The 23,731-nt window shown below is 42.1% G+C and overlaps 1 protein-coding gene across 1 annotated transcript in view; it reads right to left on the bottom strand.

The window, feature by feature from the left end:
- CMTR1 (cap methyltransferase 1) overlaps window positions 1-23,731 on the bottom strand; it is a 53,468-nt gene that overhangs the window by 4,674 nt on the left and 25,063 nt on the right. The window contains 9 exon segments of the mRNA XM_060243468.1: window positions 1,071-1,183; window positions 1,708-1,755; window positions 5,280-5,348; window positions 8,890-8,981; window positions 10,935-11,057; window positions 14,353-14,484; window positions 17,444-17,512; window positions 20,965-21,022; window positions 22,459-22,515. Coding sequence (XP_060099451.1) covers window positions 1,071-1,183; window positions 1,708-1,755; window positions 5,280-5,348; window positions 8,890-8,981; window positions 10,935-11,057; window positions 14,353-14,484; window positions 17,444-17,512; window positions 20,965-21,022; window positions 22,459-22,515 — 761 coding nt within the window.

Below are 23,731 nucleotides of genomic sequence, written 5' to 3'. Positions count from 1 at the left end.
ACAACTCTTTCTCTGCCTCCCATGGATACTGCATAGGATCCATCCTGTTACATCTAGGTACAAAATCCATGTGTATTTCGCTGAAACAATCTGGAAACAGGAGCAGTAAAGTGATTAGCCTTCTGCTCATTAATCTTCCCGGCAAAACCCCTGCTGACTGTGCACTGTGTCATTCCATTGAACAAATATGCTTTAATAAAGGAAACATTTCTAAATGACGGTACACACCTTCTTCTAAGATAGTTTAGGACAGTTCCCAGTGGCATTACTTTCTCTCAAGAACCCATCACTGGGATGGCTTAAGAGATAAATAACTTAAGTATGGCTTGGAAAGGTATATAGGGACAGCAGTTTATTCTCAAGAACCAAAAAGATACTGAATGAAATTCACTCAATGCAAAAAAGTTTGTTCTTCAACACAGCAAAATGCTGAAACTCAAGTGTCCCAGCATGTTGTGATGGATTAAAATAATGACTAGACAAATTCATCAAATGCAAATAGCAATGGCTATTAGCTAAAAATGAGCATAGAAGTCAACCAGATGGTGGGCACAGGACACTGAATGAAACTGGTAATTGGCCTGCCCAATGTTCTTATTCAACTATTGTGTTATCCTACCCATTTCAATAGAGTTAGAATGACATTAGGAAGGAAAGGGCATTGGAACACAAATTCAGCATTGTGCTAAATAAATACTTCAGATTGTTGAGGGGTGAGGGTGGAAGCTGAGAGAGAGACAGACCCACCACTGCAGTAGGTTGCAGAAAGTCTTCAGCAAGTGAGGAGAGAGAAGCTAGCAAATTCTCCTCAGCCCCCCAAATTTCTCCAACACAGCAAGCTCCAAGCTACCTCAATCAAGATGCTCAGGAACAGACAACACAACAAAACTAAGAGAGCCCAAAGAAAGATAGTGTTCATTTTAGGGGTGTTTAAAAAAAAAAAAAAAGAATGAGGCCAAAAAGATCCAAAGAAAGCCAAGGTAAGTATTGGGAAGCAAGAGACCACCACCAATCCAAGCAGAATGCACATGCCCCAACCTTATACTTGAGGTTCATACAGGAGGACCTACCACTGACAGTTCGAACAATGTACAATCCTGTGGGTACAAAGTGCCTGTCATCTCGGCCAGTGTATGACAGCCGTGGCATTCCACATGAGCCCTTGATTATTTTCATCTCTAACCTGAGCATCCAAAAAAGGGAGAAGAGGTGTTTACATACAATAAAACACAATAGGTGCAAATCTTAAATCAGCAATAGTTTAGCAGACCCAGTGGAGTTTTTCCAGAGTATTAAGGGAAAGAAGCCAGAACTTTGATGCAGGTCAAGACAGCAGAGAGATTTAAAGAACAGAATATTATGATGGCTGACTGTTTCACCACCATCTATTGATTCCATTATGCAAAACACCATTGTGCTAAACTTTACAAAAACAGCCAAGCATTTTCTCAGTGTGCAACCGCTCGTGCAATACTCATCTATGTCACAAAGAGGGAAAAGGAGACATAACTCTGCAAGCTTGGCAATGACAAAGCTGGAGGCTGCAGACTTGGCTACAGTAAACCAACAAATTTCCTTACTCTAGCCAATATGCATATTTGGCAGGCCACTATCTCTCCCTCCCCACCAATTCAGAATTTAACAGTCTTTTCAAACAGTAACAGAGCCCTCCTTTTTCATTTCACAGAATGCTTTCTGAGGACTCACCTTAGGAAAATCTTTTCCATGTCCTCTAACCTGTACACTTCTTTTACTCTGTGGGAAAAACAAACCAGAAAGCCGAATTATATGCAGGCCCAAACTCACCTAGAGTATTCTAAATCAAAGGTTCTCAAAGGGCAGGTAAACTATAAAATGACATTGTTGACTGCTTTTTCAAACCTTATTCACTGTTACACTACCCAGGACTATGTCCTAAGAATGCACTGGAGTCATAAAAATCCCAGCCCTCAAGAGAATCAAAGCTTGGGGGAAAAAAAACAATAGAACAGAAAACTGAAAATTTTCCACAGGGCCTGCAAGATGGAGCTCTTCTGCCAGGCTTTTTGGTGAAGCTCTTTGGTGAAGGTTCAGATGTCTGCCTGATCTGATTTGCCCCTCCAGCTGTATATTGGCCCAGATGTGTTTCTACACTGTTTAAGAACATAAGAACATAAGAGAAGCCATGTTGGATCAGGCCAACGGCCCATCAAGTCCAACACTCTGTGTCACACAGTGGCAAAAAATGTTATATACACACATACACTGTGGCTAATAGCCACTGATGGACCTGTGCTCCATACACTGTGGCTAATAGCCACTGATGGACCTGTGCTCCATACACTGTGGCTAATAGCCACTGATGGACCTGTGCTCCATATTTTTATCTAAACCCCTCTTGAAGGTAGCTATACTTGTGGCCGCCACCACCTCCTGTGGCAGTGAATTCCACATGTTAATCACCCTTTGGGTGAAGAAGTACTTCCTTTTATCCGTCTTAACCTGTCTGCTCAGCAATTTCATCGAATGCCCACGAGTTCTTGTATTGTGAGAAAGGGAGAAAAGTACTTCTTTCTCTACTTTCTCCATTCCATGCATTATCTTGTAAACCTCTATCATGTCACCCCGCAGTCGACGTTTCTCCAAGCTATTTTTATTCCATAAAAAGCCTGTAAATTTAGCTACTATTAGCAGCTTGAGCAAATTTAAGGAACATAGCCATCTTGTTTTAAGATTGTTAAATTGTAAATTGTCTCTGACACTGCAAATTGCCTTTATGATTAATTTTTATGGTTTTAATTGATCTAATGTATATTACCCACCCTGAGCCTGCTTAGGTAGCATAGAATCATAGAGTTGGAAGGGACCTCCTAGATCATCTAGTCCAACCCCCTGCACAATGCAGGAAACTCACAGACACCTCCCCTAAATTCACAGAATCTTCATTGCTGTCAGATGGCCATCTAGCCTCTTTTTAAAAATCTCCAAGGAAGGAGAGCCCACCACCTCCCGAGGAAGCCTGTTCCACTGAGGAACCGCTCTAACGGTCAGGAAGTTCTTCCTAATGTTGAGCTGGAAACTTTTGATTTAATTTCAACCCCCTGGTTCTGGTCCTACCTTCAGGGGCCACAGAAAACAATTCCACACCCTCTTCTATATGACAGCCCTTCAAGTACTTGAAGATGGTGATCATATCCCCTCTCAGCTGCCTCCTCTCCAGGCTGAACATCCCCAGCTCCCTCAACCTTTCCTCATAGGACTTGGTCTCCAGACCCCTCACCATCTTCGTCACCCTCCTCTGGACTTGTTCCAGCTTGTCTATATCCTTCTTAAAATGTGGTGCCCAAAACTGAACACAATACTCCAGGTGAGGTCTTACCAGAGCAGAGTAAAGCGATCACATCATGTGATCTGGACACTATACTTCTGTTGATATAGCCCAAAATTGCATTTGCCTTTTGGGTGGGTAGGATATAAATCCCAACAATAAAATAAATTAATTTTTAAAAAATGCAACACTGATTGTGTTTATAAGTATAATGATTCCAAAGTCCCTTTGCTTCTACTGATCTGAAAAGTACAGCTTAGCAATACCACTAGAGCCCTTGAATCATTTCCCATTGTATGATTTGAAAACTCAGGTAAATAGGAACAGATGTTGCCTTCCTATGAATTATTTCTGAATCTCTATTTAAAACAACACAAGTGACGTGTGCCTTTCTGCAGGCCAACTGGCTCATTGGTTGAAATTAAGAACATAAGCAAAGCCATGTTGGATAAGACCAGTGGCCCATCCAGTCCAACACTCTGTCACACATAAAACCAGGTGCCATCAGGAGAGCCACCAGTGGGGCCAGGACACTAGAAGCCTTCCCACTGTTGCCCCCACCCCAAGCACCAAGAATACAAAGCATCACTGCCCCAGAGAGTTTCATCTAAACCATGGCTAATAGCCACTGATGGACCTCTGCTCCAAATATTATCCAATCCCCTCTTGAAGTCATCTATGCATGTAGCTGCCACCACCTCCTGTGGCAGGAGGATCTAAAATGGAGATCATCTGGCTGGGATGGCCTGGACTGACCTCCAAGGGACCTTCAGATCCCAACTCTTGATGGGTTCCTACTTTAATTAGTGGATTCTGCGGATCTGGCTTGACTACTCCTTGTCCTTAGACAAGCAGTTGTCAGCAATAGAGAGGACGGCATTTTTCTATTTGCACCAAGCCCTCTTAACTGCTCCCATATCTATCTCAGTCCAAACTAGCCACTGTAATTCATGCCCTGGTCACCTCTCACTTAGACTTCTACAATGTGCTCTATGTAAAGCTGCCCTTGGAGGCACTCTGGAAACTACAAGCAGCCCAGAACACAGCTGCAATATTGCTGATGAGTACTCCTTGGAGAGATCCTATCTGCCCTGTCTTGAAACAGCTGCACTGGCTGCCAAATGAGTTCCAGATCTAATTCAAGGTGCTGATGATTACCTTCAAAACCCTTCACAGTCTGGGACCTTCATACTTGGTAGACTGCCTCTTCCAACAAGTTCTTCCCTCCCCCGAAACTTGTGTTCCTCATCTTGCAACCTGCTTGTATTGCCTGGCCCCTGGGAGATTTGCCTGGCACCCACCAGGATGGAGGGCCTTCTTTGTTGTGGCTCCATCCTGGTGGAACCAGCTGTCAAATGACATGCAAGCCCTGAGAGACTTATCTAACTTCTGCAGGACCTGCAAAACAGAGCTTTTCCATTTGGCTTTCAGTTAGCTAGCCTTGATATATATGGTCTGCTTTTTAGTTTTATCTGGATTGTTTTTAAACTGAGATTTCTTAATGTTTTAACTGTTGTTAACTGCCTTGAAGATCACCTGGCAGCCAAAGGTGGCATATAAATTAAATAAATAAAAATGTGCTTCTGGCCAGCACATGCATTCAAATAAAATTTGTTATTCCCCAAGGTGTGGGAGATGAATTCTGCTCTTTTATATGTAGCATGCTTCCAGGGTGACTCTCAATGCTCAACAAACTGATTTTTCCTGCCCTGGCCCTGCTATCCCTCCACCAAGCGCACAGGAAAAGACGGAGACCCTCAGAGACAGAACAAGCTTGAGGAACAGTTTTTCTAGCGAGACCACTTTGAACCTAATGTCCTCACATATGGATTGATCAGAAAACGTTTTCCCAGAGGTTCTCTTGTATTTCTAACACACAGATTAATGTGCTAGTTAATCACAGTTGCACTGCCAACTGCCAAGTATTTATGCATCACAATCCCAGAGAGCAGCAAGAAGAAGCCTTACTCACCTGATGGGGTTCATATCTGGCCGGCTAGGTTTAGAAACCGCTTTTACAAACTTCTCTGCTAACTGAATTCTAGAATCAAAGGAAAAGAGTTGTACAGTTATATACAACTGTAGCAGGCAACTAGACATAGTTCACAAAAAGAGAAGCACAAACACCAAGAAGACAGCTCAATATAAACCCTATCTAAACCTTCTCAGTTTGCAGCAGTCCAGTCAGAATTTTGGGAACAGCACATCTAAGGAAGGATGCATAGATCAATTAGACAATGAAGTGAGAGAAAACACAGGGAGGCATGCATCTGAGGCCTGTTTGCACTTTCACAGTTACTAAGATCCTTTCTGGTGCTTTGTATCTGCTCTAGGCCCATTTTAGGTTTGAATAACCCCAAACTAATGGGATGGCCTTCTCTGATGTGCTCCGCATGCAGAGGCTGGATTACTACTCTTCCTTTTTCAAATGGGAGGGGGGGGTGGCTGGCAGATTGGGTCCCAAAGACAGTAAACATCTCCCCAACAGAGGGGGTGGTCCTCCATACCTTGAACTGGGCAGTGCTGCATCTACTCCTAAAGAAATCAACTCTAGAACCAAAAGAACGGAATGATTACTGTTTAGCCTCTAAGGTACCATTCTTGAGCAAGGTAGTGGCTGTGCTATTTTAGCGATTTCTGAATGAAGTTGATTGTTCCAAACTATTTTCAGGCCTGATCATGGGACTCAAACAGCCTTGGACAACCTGACAGATGACCTGTAGTGGGAGATGGACAGGAGAAGTATGACCGTTAATTCTCCTGGGCCTCTCACCAGCTGTCAGTACCGTCAGTCATGGTATCCCTCTGGAACACTTTGTGCAGTTGGGACTTGGAGGCACTGTTCTGTGGTGGCTTCAGTCCTATCTCAAAGGTAGGTTTCAGAGTGTAGTCTGCTCCACCTCCCAGCTTATGGGTCTCACAAAGCTCTATCCCCTGCTATTCAACATCTATGTAAAGCTGCTGGGAGAGGTTATCCAGAACATAAGAGAAAATAAGAACAAAAGAAGCCATGTTGGATCATAGAATTATAGAGTTGGGAGGGACCTCTAGGGTCATCTTGTCCAACCCCCTGCACAATGCAGGAAACTCACAAATACCTCCCCCTAAATTCACAGGATCTTCACTGCTGTCAGATGGCCATTTAGCCTCTGTTTAAAAACCTCCAATGGCCCATCCAGTCAAACACTCTGTCACACATTGAGAGCCAGTCTGGTGTAGTGATTGTGTGGACTCTTATCTGGAAGAACCGGGTTTGATTCCCCACTCCTCCACTTGCAGCTGCTGGAATGGCCTTGGGTCAGCCATACCTCTGGCAGAGGTTGTCCTTGAAAGGGCAGCTGCTGTGAGAGCCCTCTCAGCCTCACCCACCTCACAGGGTGTCTGTTGTGGGGGGAGAAGACATGGGAGATTGTAAGCCACTCAGAGTCTCTGATTTAGGGAGAAGGGTGGGGTATAAATTTACAATTCTTCTTCACGTTGGCCAAAAAAGCCAGGTGCCATCAGGAGGTCCACAAGTGGGGCCAGGACACTAGAAGCCCTCCTGCTGCTGCTCCCTAGCCAAGCATCAAGAATACAGAGTATCACTTGCCCCAGGCAGAGATTTCCATCTATATACCTTGTGGCTAATAGCCACTGATGGACCTCTGCTCCATATGTTTATCCAATCCCCTCTTGAAGAGATTCGGGCTAAGTTGCCACCAATGTGCAAAGGACACTAAGCTTGATTCCATGCTTCCAGCAGATCTCAGGGAAGCTGGGGAAATTGAACAGGAGCCTGGAGACAATTATGGAACGGATGAGGGCTAACAAATTGAAACTTAATCCAAACAAAATGTAGGTGCTACTGTTGAAGAGAAGAATAGACCCAGGAACTGGTGTACCTCCTGCTCTGGAAAGGGCTGCATCCTGCTAAAGGAGCATATTTGTAGCTTGGGGTTGCCACTGGAACCAGGATTCCTGTTGGATAAACAAGTGGCTGTGGTGGCAAGAGGTACCTTTTACCAGCTTTGACTGGCGAGCCAGCTGCAGCTGTTCCTGGGCAGGAATGATACCCTAGTAACATGCAGATTAGATTACTGCAATGTGCTCTGCATAGGGCTGCCCTTAAAGAATATTAGGCAACTGCAGTTGGTATAGAATACTGCAGCCGAAACGTTCACTGGAGGGAGTCCTAAGGACCATATCACATCAGGCTTGTTTCACCTACACTGGCCCCCAGGTTGCTTCTGGGACCAATTCAAGGTGCTGATATTGACCTTTAAAGCCCTATGAGTCTTGAACCAGTATATCTTAAGGACCATTCTCCCATATGAACCTACTTGTCCACTCCAGTCATTTTTGGAGGCCCAGTATTGGATGCTTCTACAATCAGAGGCTAGACAGGTGGCAACTCAAGAAATGACTTTCTCAGGAAATCTTTAGAACTCCCTCCCTAAAGAGACACTTGTCTCCCTCTATTGTTGCATAACCTCAACAAGGATATTATAGCATTGGAAAAAGTGCAGAAAAGGGCAACTAGAATGATTAAAGGTTTGGAACACTTTCCCTATGAAGAAAGGCTGAAACACTTGGAGCTCTTTAGCTTGGAGAAATGCCGACTGCGGGGTGACATGATACAGGTTTACAAGATTATGCATGGGATGGAGAAAGCAGAGAAAGAGCCGGTTTGGTGTAGTAGTTAAGTGTGTGGACTCTTATCTGGGAGAACCGGGCTTGATTCCCCACTCCTCCACTTGCACCTGCTAGCATGGCCTTGGGTCAGCCATAGCTCTGGCAGAGGTTGTCCTTGAAAGGGCAGCTGTTGTGAGAGCCCTCTCCAACCCCACCCACCTCACAGGGTGACTGTTGTGGGGGAGGAAGGTAAAGGAGATTGTGAGCCGCTCTGAGACTCTTCGGAGTGGAGGGTGGGATATAAATCCAATATCTTCTTCTTCTTCCCTTTCTCAAAATACAAGAACTCATGGGCATTCAATGAAATTGCTGAGCAGTCAGGTTAGAACGGATAAAAGGAAGTACTTCTTCACCCAAAGGATGGTTAACATGTGGAATTCACTGCCACAGGAGGTGGCGGCGGCTACAAGCATAGCCACCTTCAAGAGGGGATTAGATAAAAATATGGAGCAGAGGTCCATCAGTGGCTATTAGCCACAGTGTGTGTGTGTGTGTGTATAAATTTTTTTGGCCACTGTGTGACACAGAGTGTTGGACTGGATGGGCCATTGGCCTGATCCAACATGGCTTCTCTTATGTTGTCTTCTCCCAGCAGGAAAAGACTTTTTTGTTTTGTTTGACATACCTCAACAACTGATACAGGCCATCTTTTCTTGCTATGTTATGTATGTCTGTGTACAAATTTTAAATGAGATAGGTAGATAGATTTTGTTTGAATGTTGAAATGTTTTTTATGTTTGTTGCCTCAGTGACCCCGTTTGGGTGGAAAATCAATATACAAATGTTTCAAATAAATAATAAAGTCTTCCAACGTCCACTTGGGATGGTGAAACAGTGTGAGCGCCAAAGTAAAAAGGTTCCCAACTGCTTTTATCAATATACAGCCAAGGACATCTCCAAGCTCTACTTGCCGCTGATTGAAATGCTGTTGTCGCACATCGCTGCCGTTCAGCACTAGGGCATCTAGGATGTGGATGGCGCTAATTTTTCGCTGTGCTTTTCCCTAGGGAGAGAAAAAGAGGCATATAATAAAGTACAGCTGTATTTCATAAGAGCTACAGATTACACACATCACTGCATACTTTGGCTTGTCCCTTTTCAGTTTGCTTCAAAAAAGAAAACAGCTGAATTTTTAATTTTTTAAAAAAAAGTTCTCTTTTTCAACACATTTCCTCTGTATACACTTCGTTCTATGAATGGCACTACATGTGCATGTACACATGCTGTCTTCAGCTTTAATGTTCACTTTTCTAATGCTTTAAGTAAGTTTCAAACCTTGGAGTAAACTGCCTGAATGTGACATCTGGTAGAGGATTAACCAATCAATATTGCAGGCCACCAATAGTTCATGAAGACTGGCAAAATCCTATCACTGTGTCCTCAGAAAAAGACTGGAAACCTCTGAATTAGGGGAATTAAACTCAAGACATGCTGGTGGGACTAAAGGAGAGGTCCATCTTTTAGCCTCTAACAGCGACCAGTAAGATGCCCCAGTGAAGCTCATGAGCAGGCTGTGATGGAGAGAGCCTTGGGATCTGGTATTCAGTGGTCTATTGCCTCACAACATGGAAATTTCATTCTTAGTTGACAGCCATTTTTGCTCGTGTTAGAGCAATTTTTAAAAAAAGCATTCCATGTCACTGATCCAAACCGACTGTCAACCAATTCCACAGCATCAAAAAAGGTAAAGGTAGTCCCCTGTGCAAGCACCAGTCATTTCCGACTCGGGTGACATAGAATCACAATGTTTTCATGGCACTTTTTTGGGGGGTGGTTTGCCATTGCCTTCCCCAGTAATTTACACTTCTCCCCCAGCAAGCTGGGTACTCATTTTACTGACCTCAGAAGGATGGAAGGCTGAGTCAACCTTGAGCTGGCTACCTGAACCCAGCTTTCACCAGGATCGAACTCAGGTCGTGAGCAGAGAGCTCGGACTGCAGTACTGCAGCTTTACCTGGCCTTTAATATTTATAGATTCTTTATGCTGTTCATTATTTTAATACTTCTTATGTTCCTCTATCCTGGTCTGAAAATGTTTCCTCAAAGCATTCTGGACTGGGCAAACAGACCATGCAGCTCTACCCTTGTCGTTATAAATACACTGTGTCAAAAGCTATAGAGGAATCACACAATTCAATCTCAATATAACAGTTTATACAAAGAAAACAAATTTGCTCCTAAATCACTGGTTGCTGTTAGATGCTGAAAGATGGACCTCTCCTTTAGTCCTACCAACATGTCCTGAGTTTAATTCAACTAATTCAGAGGTTTCCGGTCTTTTTCTGAGGGCACAGTGATAGGATTTTGCCAGTCTTCACGAACTATTGGTGGCCTGCAATATTTTATTTATTTATGCCTTGGATTTATATCCCACCCTCCCCACCAAAGCAGGCTCAGGGGAGGGCAGGATATATTGATTGGTTAATCCTCTACCAAGATGTCACATTTAGGCAGTTTACTCCAAGGTTTGAAACTTACTGAAACCATTAGAGAAGTGAACATTAAAGCTGAAGACAGCATGTGTATATATGCACATGTAGTGCCATTCATAGGAAGAAGTGTATACAGAGGAAAGGAAATATTGATAATCTTAAAGCAACTTTTGTTCCACAAACTGAAATGCAATAAGCAAACTATGACTCAATTTTCACCTAAATGGAACCATTTCCTTAAATAGTAGTGACAGCAGCATGGTGTTACAAGAGCATATATCTTTGAAGAACAAAAATCATTATGTTTATCAGGCCAACTATAGAGGCAGAAAACATCAATGCAAATCAGACTGACATCTGATATTGTATGCAACCTGGAGCAGTCCAAAGTATGAAGGGAACTTAAACACCACCACACTTACTAGAAGCCCCAACCTGAAAGGCCCCCTCCTCCCACATATCAACTGAACTCAGCAGCTGATGGAAGTCATTAGCCCCCTTCTGGAGGAAAAGCAATCTCTGACCTCTCCTTTCAGTTCATGAACAATCTCCACAGACAGAAGGGTGTCCCTTGGCAATTCAGTTTTCAAATCCAATTTTGTCCAGCGATCTGATGAGCGACCACCCCAAGTATATATCTGAGACTTCTGCATGGAAGTGAACAGGAAGGCAGCCAGGTTAATAATCAAGGGAGTTCACACAAAGGAAGTCACACACTCTTGAAAGCCACTAGTTCTAGGACTCCACAGAGAGGTTTGAAATTTGTTATGAAGCATCTAAAAACCACACCTGCAGTCTGAAGAACAAACACAGAATATTTCAGCTTGTTTAGCAAGCTTTTCTCCAATCCTCATGACATACTCTGAAGCTTTCAAAAGGGAAATACATCATCAGAATGACAGAAATGAGCAGGTTGAACTTAACTTGAAACAGTTCCTGAGGATTGGAAGGTAGCAAATGTCACACCCATCTTTAAAAAGGGTTCCAAAGATGATCCAGGAAATTACAGGCCAGTCAGTCTGACTTCAATACCAGGAAAATTGGTGGAAACCATTATCAAAGAGAGAATTAGTAGGCACATCGATGAACAAAAGTTATTGAGGAAGACTCAGCATGGGTTCTGTAAGGGAAGATTTTGTCTCACTAACCTGTTAAAGAGTTTTTTGAGGAAGTGAACAAATGTGGACAAAGGGGACCCAATAATGTTGTTCACCTTGACTTCCAGAAAGCTTTTGATAAAGTTCCTCATCAAAGGCTCCTTAGTAAGCTTGAGAGTCATGGGGTAAAAGGACAAGTCCTCTTGTGGATCAAAAACTGGCTAATTAATAGGGAACGGAGAGTGAGTATAAATGGGCAGTTTACGGAGTGGAGGGTGGTAAGCAGTGGGGTACCACAGGGCTCGGTACTGGGTCCGATGCTTTTTAACTTGTTCGTTAATGATTTGCAGTTGGGAATAAGTGAAGTGGCTAAGTTTGCTGATGACACTAAATTGTTCAGGGAGGTGAGAACCAGAGAGGATTGTGAGGCACTCTGTTGAGGCTGGGCGAGTGGGCATCAACGTGACAAATTAGGTTCAATGTAACCAAGTGCAAAGCAATGCACATTGGGGCCAAAAATCTTAGCTACAAATACAAATTGATGGGGTGTGAACTGGCGGAGACTGATCAAGAGAGAGATCTTGGGGTCGGGGTAGATAACTCACTGAAAATGTTGAGACAGAGTGCGACTGCAATAAAAAAGGCCAACACCATGCTAGGAATTATTAGGACAGGAATTGAAAACAAATCAGCCAGTATCATAATGCTCCTGTATAAATCAATGGTGTGGCCTCATTTGGAGTACTGTGTTCAGTTCTGGTCACTGCAACTTAAAAAAGATATTCTAGCTTTGAAAAAAGTCCAGAAAAGGGCAGCTAGAATGGTTAAAAGGTTGGAACACTTTTCCTACGAAGAAAGGTTAAAACACTTGGAGCTCTTTAGCTTGGAGAAATGTCGACTGAAGGGTGACGTGATCGAGATTATTCATGGGATAGAGAAGGTAGAGAAAGAACTACTTTTCTCCCTTTCTCACAATACAAGAACTCATGGGCACTCAATGAAATTGCTGAGCAGTCAGGTTAGAACTGATAAAAGGAAGTACTTCTTCACCCAAAGGGTGATTAACACATGGAATTCACTGCCACAGGAAGTGGTGACAGCTGCCAGCAGACAACTTCAAGAGGGGATTGGAGAAACATATGGAGCAGAGGTCCACTAGTGGGGCTATTAGCCACAGCATATTGATGGAACTCTCTATCTGGGGCAGTGATGCTCTGTATTCTTGGTGCTTGGGGGGGGGCGCAACAGTGGGAGGGCTTCTAGTGTCCTGGCCCCGCTGATGGACCTCCTGATGGTGCCTGGTTTTTTGGCCATTGTGTGACACAGAGTGTTGGACTTGATGGGCCATTGGTCTGATCCAACATGGCTTCTCTTATGTTCTTATTAACAGAGAGAGGTTGGCAAACGAGACCAATAGAGATCAACCATGATACCATTACTCAGAAATTTTAATCTGCTTTTTCCAGAGTATAAACTACAGCAATGAGGGTCTCAAATGGAATTATAAAACAAGTTCTTACAGTGCTAAGCAGAAGTTTCTTCTATATACCGGAAGTCATGAATACATTCTTTATTATTTAAAATTTCTATATCCTTTCTTATTTTCTTTGACTCAAGGCAGCTAACAATACAAGAACACATTGTAAGGATTTAAAGATAAAACACAGAGATTTGAAAACAAAGAGCTAGATCTGCTGAAACAGTTCACTCTCCTCCAAATGCCCTCTAACACAGAGCCATCTTGCATGCCTTCCTGAATGTACCCAGTGAAGGAACCCTCTGCATCCACTCTGGTAGGCTATTTCAAAGGACTACACTTATCACAGAGAAAACCCCTGACCCAGTTACTTCTGTATGGACAACTCTAAGATCAGGCACCACAAAGAGAAGGCTGTTTGAGGAACAAAAACAGCACATAGGAGCATACTAGAACATGTGGTTCAATAAATATGATGGCCTAGGCCACATATGCTTAAAAATAATAGCCAATGCTTTGAACTGGACCCAGAACCAAACAGGCAGGCAGTGCAACACTGGAGTGAGACATTCTCAGCAGCTGCAGGAGTCTTGCCACTGCATTTTGTACAAATTGAAGCTTCTGAGCTTTCTTCAAAAGCAGCCCCCACAGAGCACATTACGCTATTGGCATGGTTACATCTGCAAATTCAAAATAACAGCTTTAGAACAAGGTGTAAGTGAAAGAAGGCTCTCCTCTAGCAATAGCAGTATATCCATCATCAAGGCCAGATCCACGAACACACCCAGCCTCTTAATTTGTTCTACCAAAGAAACCTTAACCACATGTAGGTTTGGTAAATCAACACCAGTCAAACACTCTTCTGTTCCAGCTGGCATCAACTCTGCCTTGTTTGGATTAAGCTTCAGTTTGTTAACCACAGCCTAAAGTCATTGGCCTGGATCTTCACAAAGCTGCTTCTGGAGGCTTGGACAGTGATATATAAAGCTGGGTGTCACACAAATATTGGTGACAAGTCACTCCAAAGCTCCTGATGATCTCTGTCAAAGGTTTTACATACACCTCATACATCAGATCCCAACTAGCTTATTTTGTCTCTTCCATGAAAACTGTGCCTGCTGCCAGCAAAGAAGGAGAAGAAATTAACAACGAAATGAATGGAGGGCAGTCTCTTTAACCCCAAAGGTAGCTGATCCACCAAAATATAATCAACTGTACAAAAAGCTGTTGGCAGATCTATCTACCAGCAGTAATGGATTGCCCTTATCCAACTATAGCTGTTGATCAACCACCAAAGCCAGTAATGTCAATTCATTTCCAAATCCTGACCTGAAGCCAAACTGAAATGAAGGGATATCCACCACTCACCCCTAGCCCTAGAAGGAACTTCTGTTCATTTCCCGATACCATACATCTGTAATCCAATACTGACCGGAGCTTCTCCAACGTTTTTGAGTTGAGAATGGTTGGTTTGTAACTGAAGACCTCTATGTCAGCACCCTGAAACAAGTAAGTAGGAGAGAGAATGGTGACGCTATATAGGTCCACTACATCAACCGGCTTTAATTTTATTTATTTACTTCATTTATGCTCCACTTTTCTCTCCAGTGGAGAAAAGTGGAGCATAAATGAAACCAACTTACATCATTCTGCTCCCCTCCATTTTATCCTCAAAACAACCCTGTGAGGTAGACTAGGCTGAGAGAGAGTGACTGACGCAAGGCCACCCAGTAAGCCTCCTTGGGGAGTGATGATTTAAACTTGAATCATCAAGATTACAGAACCAGAAAACTGAGAGAAATTCCTAAGGAGTATTACATAATTATACATTAACTGAAGGCAGAAATTAAAAGTTATAATATTAGAGATATGAGGTCAAGTTGGGATAGGTTAATATATGCAGCTAGACAGAAAGATTTTGAAAGGTTATTTGTGGTAGATATGCTACATCTTTTTTTGGGGGGGGGGCATGCTATTAAGCAACTTATGTACAAAAGTTCACAATGCTCAGCTGCTTCATGTTTTCCTCTGAGTCTTAGGCTCAAAGCATTGACCATGAGATCTCTGTAATGACTGTCAATAAATCAAAAAAGGTTTGCAAATTACAGATGTGCACACCTGAACAACACCTGAACAGCATATTCAGGACTGGTACAGCGCAGACACTGTCTGCAGTTTTTGATACAATAATTCACAGCAAGAAGTGATATTTATCAGAGACTGTAAAACAAAACATTGCAAGTGTTCTAATGTTTTAGGCATGTTTTATTTTAAGTTTAAATTATCTTTTAATTGTGTTTGTCTGTGCCCTTTATAAAGTTTATATGTTTGCTACCTGGCATGACATTTTATGACACACATGGCCCAGCCCAACAAGGTCTCATTTATGTCAAATCTGGCCCTCATAACAAATGAGTTCAACACCCCTGTTCTAGACTTTTTTTTTTTTTAACTTAAGTCACTTAATCATAAAACAACAATGCAAATTATGTTGCAATTATTTTGGTCATCTGACTTCTGACATTTCTATGTATAAAGAAGTACAGAAGGGTTGTATACTGGTTCCTCTATTTAATTTGTATTTAAGTGACGTAATTCAAATTTTTCAAGCAGAGAATTTACATTCTCATAATCTAGGTAATGAAAGAGTTTCTACATTGTAATATGCAGATGATATAATAGATAATTCTCATCATTTATATATGATAATGTAAAAATAAAGGCAAGATTGCTTTGCAGGCACTGCTATGGTATTTTTCTGAAAACAGAAGTATTATAAATATTGATAAAACCCAAATAATCTCTTTTGAAACTTCTCCACACCAATTTATTAATTAGACAACAGGAAAATATAAGAGTGAACAACTTCGGTCCACTAAATATTTGGGTGTTATTTTTGATGATATTATAAGTTAGAAATCGCATATAGAACTCTATCCAGGGAGATTGGAGCAATTTAAAAAATATTAATGGTAGAGGTACACAGTACTCCTGCCACATGTCAGTTATTTGCTACCAGAATTATAAATCAGTTTTTATATGCAGCACTGGTCGGAGTACAAACAGTTGTTTCTTTCATTGAACTAATTCAACTTAAATTTCTGAGAACAATTTTTAGATGTCCTAGATGTGCACCCTCCATGGCTTTTAAATTAGAAACTAGTTCTATATCACTTATAAATTTGGTCTGACTAGTAGCATTTAAATTTAGAATTCAACATCTGTTTGTTAGTAATCAGAATAGCTTTCTTTATAGTTTAATGATGATCTTCATACTCAGACTTGCCTTAGACCAACGGATGAGAAGTAAACCGCGCTGGGTCTTTTCCTTAGCCATATAGATTTTAAAATCTATATGGCTAAGTACAGCTATTTTAGTAATTAACAATTGTATAAATGATATCAGTTATCAAGAAATGGAGGCTGAAGCCTGCAAAGTGCATTCTCTCTTATTCATTTTAGCTCCAATGATTCCACTATCAATATGCAAATTATTTATGCAATATTAACTATTCCAAGATATTGCCATGCTTTTATGCTGGACAGGTTTTACCATCTGCATTGATGACAGGAGGATATAAAAATACCTTTTATCTCTGCACTGACAATCTGATTGAATCACTGGCTCATGTATTGTTTCATAGTAAGTTTTATAGTCAAGTATGCCTGGATTTACTGGAACCGTTCTGGCAAATAAAAAACTATTTTCTGAGCAGAAGTCTTAATAAAAATTGGTTGGTCTTAAAGGTGCAGCTTGGCTTCTGCTTTGTTCAACTGCTTCAGACCAACGCGGCTGCCCGCTTGGATCTATTAAAAATAAAATGTTATTGGCAGGGATTGGCTGAAAAATCACTCTATAAGTAGTTAAGTTTTTGTCCTTTGCTATGAAAATATGGGCAAATATCATTTTTGTTGATAACATCTAACCCTTTTCATTGTCTCATGTACTAGGATGAATTATATACAGGATGATTTTAGGTAACTAATTAACACTGTTTGTTCTGTTTCTGCATGGATTCTGGACCATAATAAAGATCGACTAACTGACTCAAATCAGGGCCATTCCAGATCCTAGTCCATCACCCTAACAACTACAACAGCTCTCATACATAAACTGCTTCAGAACTCTAGGCATTGAGGGAGTACCATTTTCACCACTTAGTGTCTAGCTGACATTTTAACTCCTTAGGAAGCAATGCTAACACAACAAAGCTTTCTGTAATGCTCATTCTCTCAAACAGGAGGTAAAAGATTCATGTTGGGGGATTTAGGGAGAGTTTCTCTCTCACGCACACACTCACATACTTCATCACAATAACAAGAGTATAACCCTATAAAAGGGCACTTTAGTAGACAACCTGTTGCTGAATTAAACCAGCTAAGATAAAACCATGTGCTTTATCTTTGCTTTTTATGGTTCCCCATGGGGGCATGCATTTGTCTGAATGAAAAGTCTCACCTGAATCAATTCAAAGAACTTGGACTTCAGATCAGAACAAAATGGAGCAACTCGGGCCTGGTCTGGAATCTAAAGCAACCAAAAAGCTGATTAATCCAGATGGTTCTGGCTCTCACTTTCTATCATGCCTCACCTTCTGCTGTTAGCACCATGCATGGATAAATGGCACATGTGGGAATCAGAAAAGGCAAACTCAAGTTAAAAGATTATTACAAAGAACAAAACTCATGAGTCTGACTTTGCCCTGAAGCTATTGTCTGATCAAAATTTCCTAGTACTGTGGGGTTTCCCAGTGGTTTTGTCCTCCCACTCTTCCTTCCTCATGAATGACAAAATCCCACAAGCAACTCAAGAAAAGGTAGTGGGAGTTTCAAGCATTATTACATGCTACCTGTGCAGCTTTTGTACATGTCTATAAAATGTCCAGCCAGCTTTGGTGGTTCACTTAAATGTGAATAATGGAAACATAAGTTCCTTTTCTCAAAAATAAAATACTTTTTCCAAGCAGTATATAATTAGCCTATAAAATTTAATGCCATTAAAACCCCACAATCCAAGAAGGATCAAGCAGGGAAAACAAGTTGCAGCTGAACCGATTTTCTCTTTCTAAGCTCTCAGTAGTGAAGCCCATTGTAGCATCTGGTACCATTTACAAGGTAGTTTCACCAAACAGAAAGTCTGTCTTGGGCCTCCAATGGAGTCTCTAAAGGATTCAAAATGTCCATGATGTTCTCAGGAGAGTAAAAATAATCACCGTTTGGAGTCTGTCTGTTTATGTGTATACTGTATCACTCCCTTTTATTCTGACTTAATTCTTCTAATTTAATTTTACTCACCTTCAATAAGATGGGTTTCACATCCTTAAAATCTCCTCTAGGTTCAAGCGCATATACAAGCTAAAAAAAGTCTCACCTTCCTTCAGCCCAACATACTTGCTGCCGAAACAGGTGGTGATAGCAGCCAACAGTCCAGAGGACGAAAGGAGGAAAGGGTCTCAGCCTCAAATTGGAGGGGGAGAAACCACTTGGGGCACTATTTTGATAATGCACACGGCATTTGGTGAACTCTGGAAAATATAGTTTCACGTTCCTTGCCAGGCATCCCTGGAAACATCCCTTCCTCAAGTGTAACAGGTACCCTGAATGCTGTTGAACCAGTGCCTGAGTCACTGTAGAGGAGGGGATATGGAAGGAGGCCAAAGAGAATCTTTCCTCCTCCTGTCCAGAAGGGACATAAAGAGACACTTCTCTCTTTCCATCAGTCTGCTCATTTCTATATTAGGTAAGTTGGGTCAGGAAGCTTTGGGGACACTATGGCCATCATCCACAATGTGTGCTTGTGTGCAAAATTCTGAGTTCAGAAAAGTGAAGTGGGGTGGCCATTTTAAAAAAGCAAGAGCAGCTACTGAGTATTAAGTGTCAGATTAGAATTAGTAATAATAAGACATGTCACCTTATCCTACTATGAAGTATGGAAAAAACTATCCTACACAGTTCAAGATAAAAGATCAAACATGAAACAAAATTCACATATATGAACAGCAGTCAAATATTTGAAGGCTTCCATGTCAAAACGTAGTCTTGAAAAAGCATGACTAGGTGTTAAACATTACAATCAACTAATCTCAGCATCTGTTTTAAATCAGTTAATATATCAAAGTCTAACTAAACCTAGACATTTGGTGTGCAAATCATGACTGATTATCATATAAATCCATACAATACAAGAATATAAATTTGACAGTGAATGCAAACAAAAAAGGAGGGGAAAGATGCAGACTTCCTTAATTAACTCCCCCAAGGGATTTATTTCACTGAAGGGGACGGAGGGTTAAGGATGAGAAGACTTCAGCCTAAATACAGTGTATGATACAACACTTCAAGGACAGGAGAGTTTGCAAGAAATATGGTACATCGTAGCTTTGACAGTTATGGGCAAGTCATATTGGGATGGTAACACACTTGATCAAAAACTCACTGAAATAAGTTTCATGATGTTTTGAGCAAAGGGACCCTTGTTCCGAAGATGAATAACTGGATAACCCAATTAGCCCTTCTTTTCCTAGATTTCTGTCGTGCGCTACATGAGTCTGGGGACAGGTGCATAAAACATGGATAATACAGGCAGATGTTTGTATTATGTGGGGTACATTTACTAGAGAAATGCTTTTGCCATTAGCTTAGTTTTAATGAAGGTTTCCATCCTTGAAATCATGACAATTAACATTTTTAGTTCAGGTACAATCCTGACCATTGAAAAGCAGAAAGTGAATGGCAAAGAGGGGAGATATTTCTCCCTCTCATCTAACACTATAACTCAGTCAGCTAGAGCAACTGAAAGGCAGCAAATTCCAAAGAGAGAACAGAAAGTTCTATTACATACAATGTACAACTCATTTCAAGAACTTACTAGTACAAGATATACTGATGGTCACCAGTATAGTTAGGCAGATTTATGGAGGCTAGGTCTGTTGGTGGTTATTAGCCACTGAATCTCAGCACCAGGAGACAAACAATGGGAGAAGAGCCACTGCCTTCATGCACAGTAAAACTTCTTCCCGGGGGAGTGGGCGTGCATTGTGTTCTGCCTCGGGTGGCAGAATCCCATGTGCTAGGCCTGAATGTGTGTATGTAGCACACACTGAGGCTGTAATGCACTTTCAATGCACTTTCCAACTGGATTTTACTAAGTGAAGTGGAAAAATCTAGTTGGAAAGTGCCTGAAGACTTCCTGGAGGCATCTAACTTGTTACTGTTAGCAGAAATACCTTATCAGTATTTTGGGGCATTTATTCAGCTGAATAGACTAGAGAATATGATTCGATTAGTGATATAGCTCGCCTGAATGAAAGCCAATCATTATTTGGCTTTAATTCAGACATGGCTTGGAGAAGGCATTTAAAGAGACCAAGGTCTCTCTAATGCCTTCCAAGTTCACTCGCTGAGTAGCACTGCTGTAGCTTAGATAAGACATTTAAAAATATCTTTAAATGCCTTCTCCAAGTTGAGCAGCCACTGCCACTGTGCAACTTAGTGAGTGAACTCAGAAAGTATTTAGAGATTGTGGTCTTTCAATGCAGAATGGAGGCACTTTCTTTGGGGGGCCATAAAATTGGACTTCCTGGTCCTATCTTTTTTAAAACTTGGGGGGATGGGGGAAGCACCAGTAGCTATGCTGCAAATATAGTGCCTCTGCCTCCAGAGCCCCAAATACCCCAAATTGATTCTCCATTATACCTGATGGGGATGGTCTCCATAGGGTGTAATGATGCTGAATAAATCTGGGTTTCTTGAATATTCACCTGAATTCCAATACCAAACTGATACTGGGTTCGAGAATATTGGGAAATACCAATATTTTTCAGGTCCAAGAGACCTGCATAAAAAAAAGATCATGCACACCCAACCCACTCTGATAAGGAATATATTTTGCCCTTACTTGGGATGCAAGACCTCCTCACCTGGATCTTATATGTGTAAAAAATGAGGCACTGTGTAGTTCTGTTATGTGGAGCTACTTACCCCCCAGAGCTGTAGGCACTCTTTTCGGATTTCAGCTTGCCGTGGTTCATTCAAGGTCCTAGAATAATTTTTTTTAAAGAATTAAGAACATAAGAGAAGCCATGTTAGATTAGGCCAATGGCCCATCCAATCCAACACTCTGTGTCACACAATGGCCAAAAAAAATTATATGCATATGTGTATATATATATACACACACACACACACACACACACTGTGGCTAATAGCCACTGATGGACCTCTGCTCCATATTTTTATCTAAACCCCTCTTGAAGGTGGCTATGCTTGTGGCCGCCACCACCGCCTGTGGCAGTGAATTTCACATGTTAATCACCCTTTGGGTGAAGAAGTACTTCCTTTTATCCGTTTTAACCTGTCTGCTCAGCAATTTCATCGAATGCCCACAAGTTCTTGTATTGTGAGAAAGGGAGAAAAGTACTTCTTTCTCTACTTTCTCCATCCCATGCATTATCTTGTAAACCTCTATCATGTCACCCCGCAGTCGACGTTTTTCCAAGCTAAAGAGTCCCAAGCGTTTCAACCTTTCTTCATAGGGAAAGTGCTCCAGCTCTTTAATCATTCTAGTTGCCCTTTTCTGGACTTTCTCCAATGCTATAATATCCTTTTTGAGGTGCGACGACCAGAACTGCACACAGTACTCCAATTGTTAAATGCTTTAGCACTAACATAATCCCAGTCCATGAATTTACAATCCATTCACACAGTGATTTCTGCACAAAAGGTACTACACTAATGAGTTTCCTTCCTCATAGACAGGTACTTGCTTTCATTTTTTACAAATGACATACTGTGAATTTAAGAGTATCAGCATATCACATTATAGATTTGAACACAAAATATATTGGCCATAATCAAAAGAAAAACAAAGTCAGTGTGACATAGCAGTCATAACTTACTTGACCTACCGATTTTGACAATTAAGCATCTCACTTTCTGTTGAATGGAGCTGTTGTTATGCAAGTCTCCCCCATGCTTAATTTTGGGAGATGTGCAAGATGTAAATCAGATGAACTCATGCAACTGCCCTGTACTGAACCAGACTACCTATCAAACTCAGGACTGTCTAGTCTGGCTGGCAGCAACTCTCTCAGGTCAGGATCTTTCACATCACTCACACCCTGATCTTTTGAACTGGAGATGCTGGAGCTGAAGTATGAACCCTCTACACCAGGGGTGACCAACGGTAGCTCTCCAGATGTTTTTTGCCTACAATTCCCATCAGCCCCAGCCAGCATGGCCAATGGCTGGGGCTAATGGGAGTTGTAGGCAAAAAACATCTGGAGAGTTACCGTTGGCCATCCCTGCTCTGCACGCAAAGCAGATTATCTACCGCTAAGCCATGGCCCCTACAACTTCAAAAGGGAGACTCTATTCAGTGAGTGTGCCTTTGTAACATCTTGAAGAACAACACACCCTGAGTTCAGTCCTTGCCCAGAGCAGCACACTTTAAAAAACAGAAACAAAGATACTCACGTGTCCTGAACGAAGGCACGGATTTTGGCTAGTGCTTTGATCTGAGCATTACAGTAACTGGAAGATAAAACAGATCTCAGTTTTAGAATGGGTTATCTACCACCAAAACCTGACATGCTGTTTTTGAAGGTCTTGTAAACCACAATAATATCAAAAATAACCAAGGAGCACAATGTCTGGTGCATTATAACCTATTACATTATCACAGTATTGCCAGAGAAATAACATGTCATTTATATTCTTTCCATTGCCATCCTGCCCACTAGGCAAATTAGGTATTTGCCTAGGGCGCCGAGAGGGGGGCACTGAATTGGGCTCTTCCCCCCCTCCCAGCACCCAAGATAAATGCCTAGTTCAGTGGAGGTGGGCAGCCCACCCCCCCCCACCTCCTGGCGCGCTCTGAGGAGAGTGACACCAGCCTCATGCTTATCCGCTTCAGCAGGCATCAGTAGAGCATTCTCTCTTAATAGAGAACAGAACGAGGCTTCGCTCCCAACTCCCTTCCTGTTCCGGAAGGGAAGGGTAAACGAAGCCTCTTCCTGCCCTCTATTAAGAGAAGGGTCTATTGCAATGCCTGCCGAAGTGGGTAAGAACGAGACCAGTGTTGCTCCTCTGAGCGTGCCGGGGGTGGGGGGGCAGAAGGTGGCCTGCCCGCCATCCCCTCTCCCTGGCATGCTTAGAGGAGCGACGCCAGTCTCGTCCTTACCCACTTCGGTGGGCATTGCAATAGATTCTGGAACAGGAAGGGGGGGGCAAAGTCTCATTCTGCTCTCTATTAAGAGAGAGCACTCTACTGATGCCCGCCAAAGCGGGTAAGCACAAGGCTAGTGTCACTCCTCTGAGCAAATGGGGGGGGGCGCGAGTGGAGTGGAGCATGGCACCACGTTGCAGTGCTGCAAAGAAGAGGGGAGGGGGCGACCCAGGGGCGCACATGCAGTAAGTCTGCCTGGAGCGCCACGCACCCTAGGGCCAGCCCTGATTCTTTCTTCAGAGTAGTAGTTTCAAAAATAGCTACTTTGGGGGGGGGGGGGGGGAGGAGGGGTAGACTCTGTTCAGGAAAAAAATATAGTATTAGTACTGCTGTATGTTCAGAATATGAACAGCTATCCAAGATTATATAAATTATATCAAATTATTTTAATGTAAGAAAATTTTGTTAATCTACAATAATCTGATTATACCACTACTAATTTATACCCTATAGCAAAAAATGGAAAGCAATCAGCCCTCTCAAGTGCAATCACATGGAGTTAAGTCAGGACTAAGTGAAAGA

Source organism: Heteronotia binoei, chromosome 1 (genome assembly GCF_032191835.1).
Source record: "Heteronotia binoei isolate CCM8104 ecotype False Entrance Well chromosome 1, APGP_CSIRO_Hbin_v1, whole genome shotgun sequence".
Lineage (NCBI taxonomy): Eukaryota > Metazoa > Chordata > Lepidosauria > Squamata > Gekkonidae > Heteronotia > Heteronotia binoei.
Note: the sequence above shows the minus strand (reverse complement) of the source record. Positions and strands in the feature narration are given on the sequence as shown.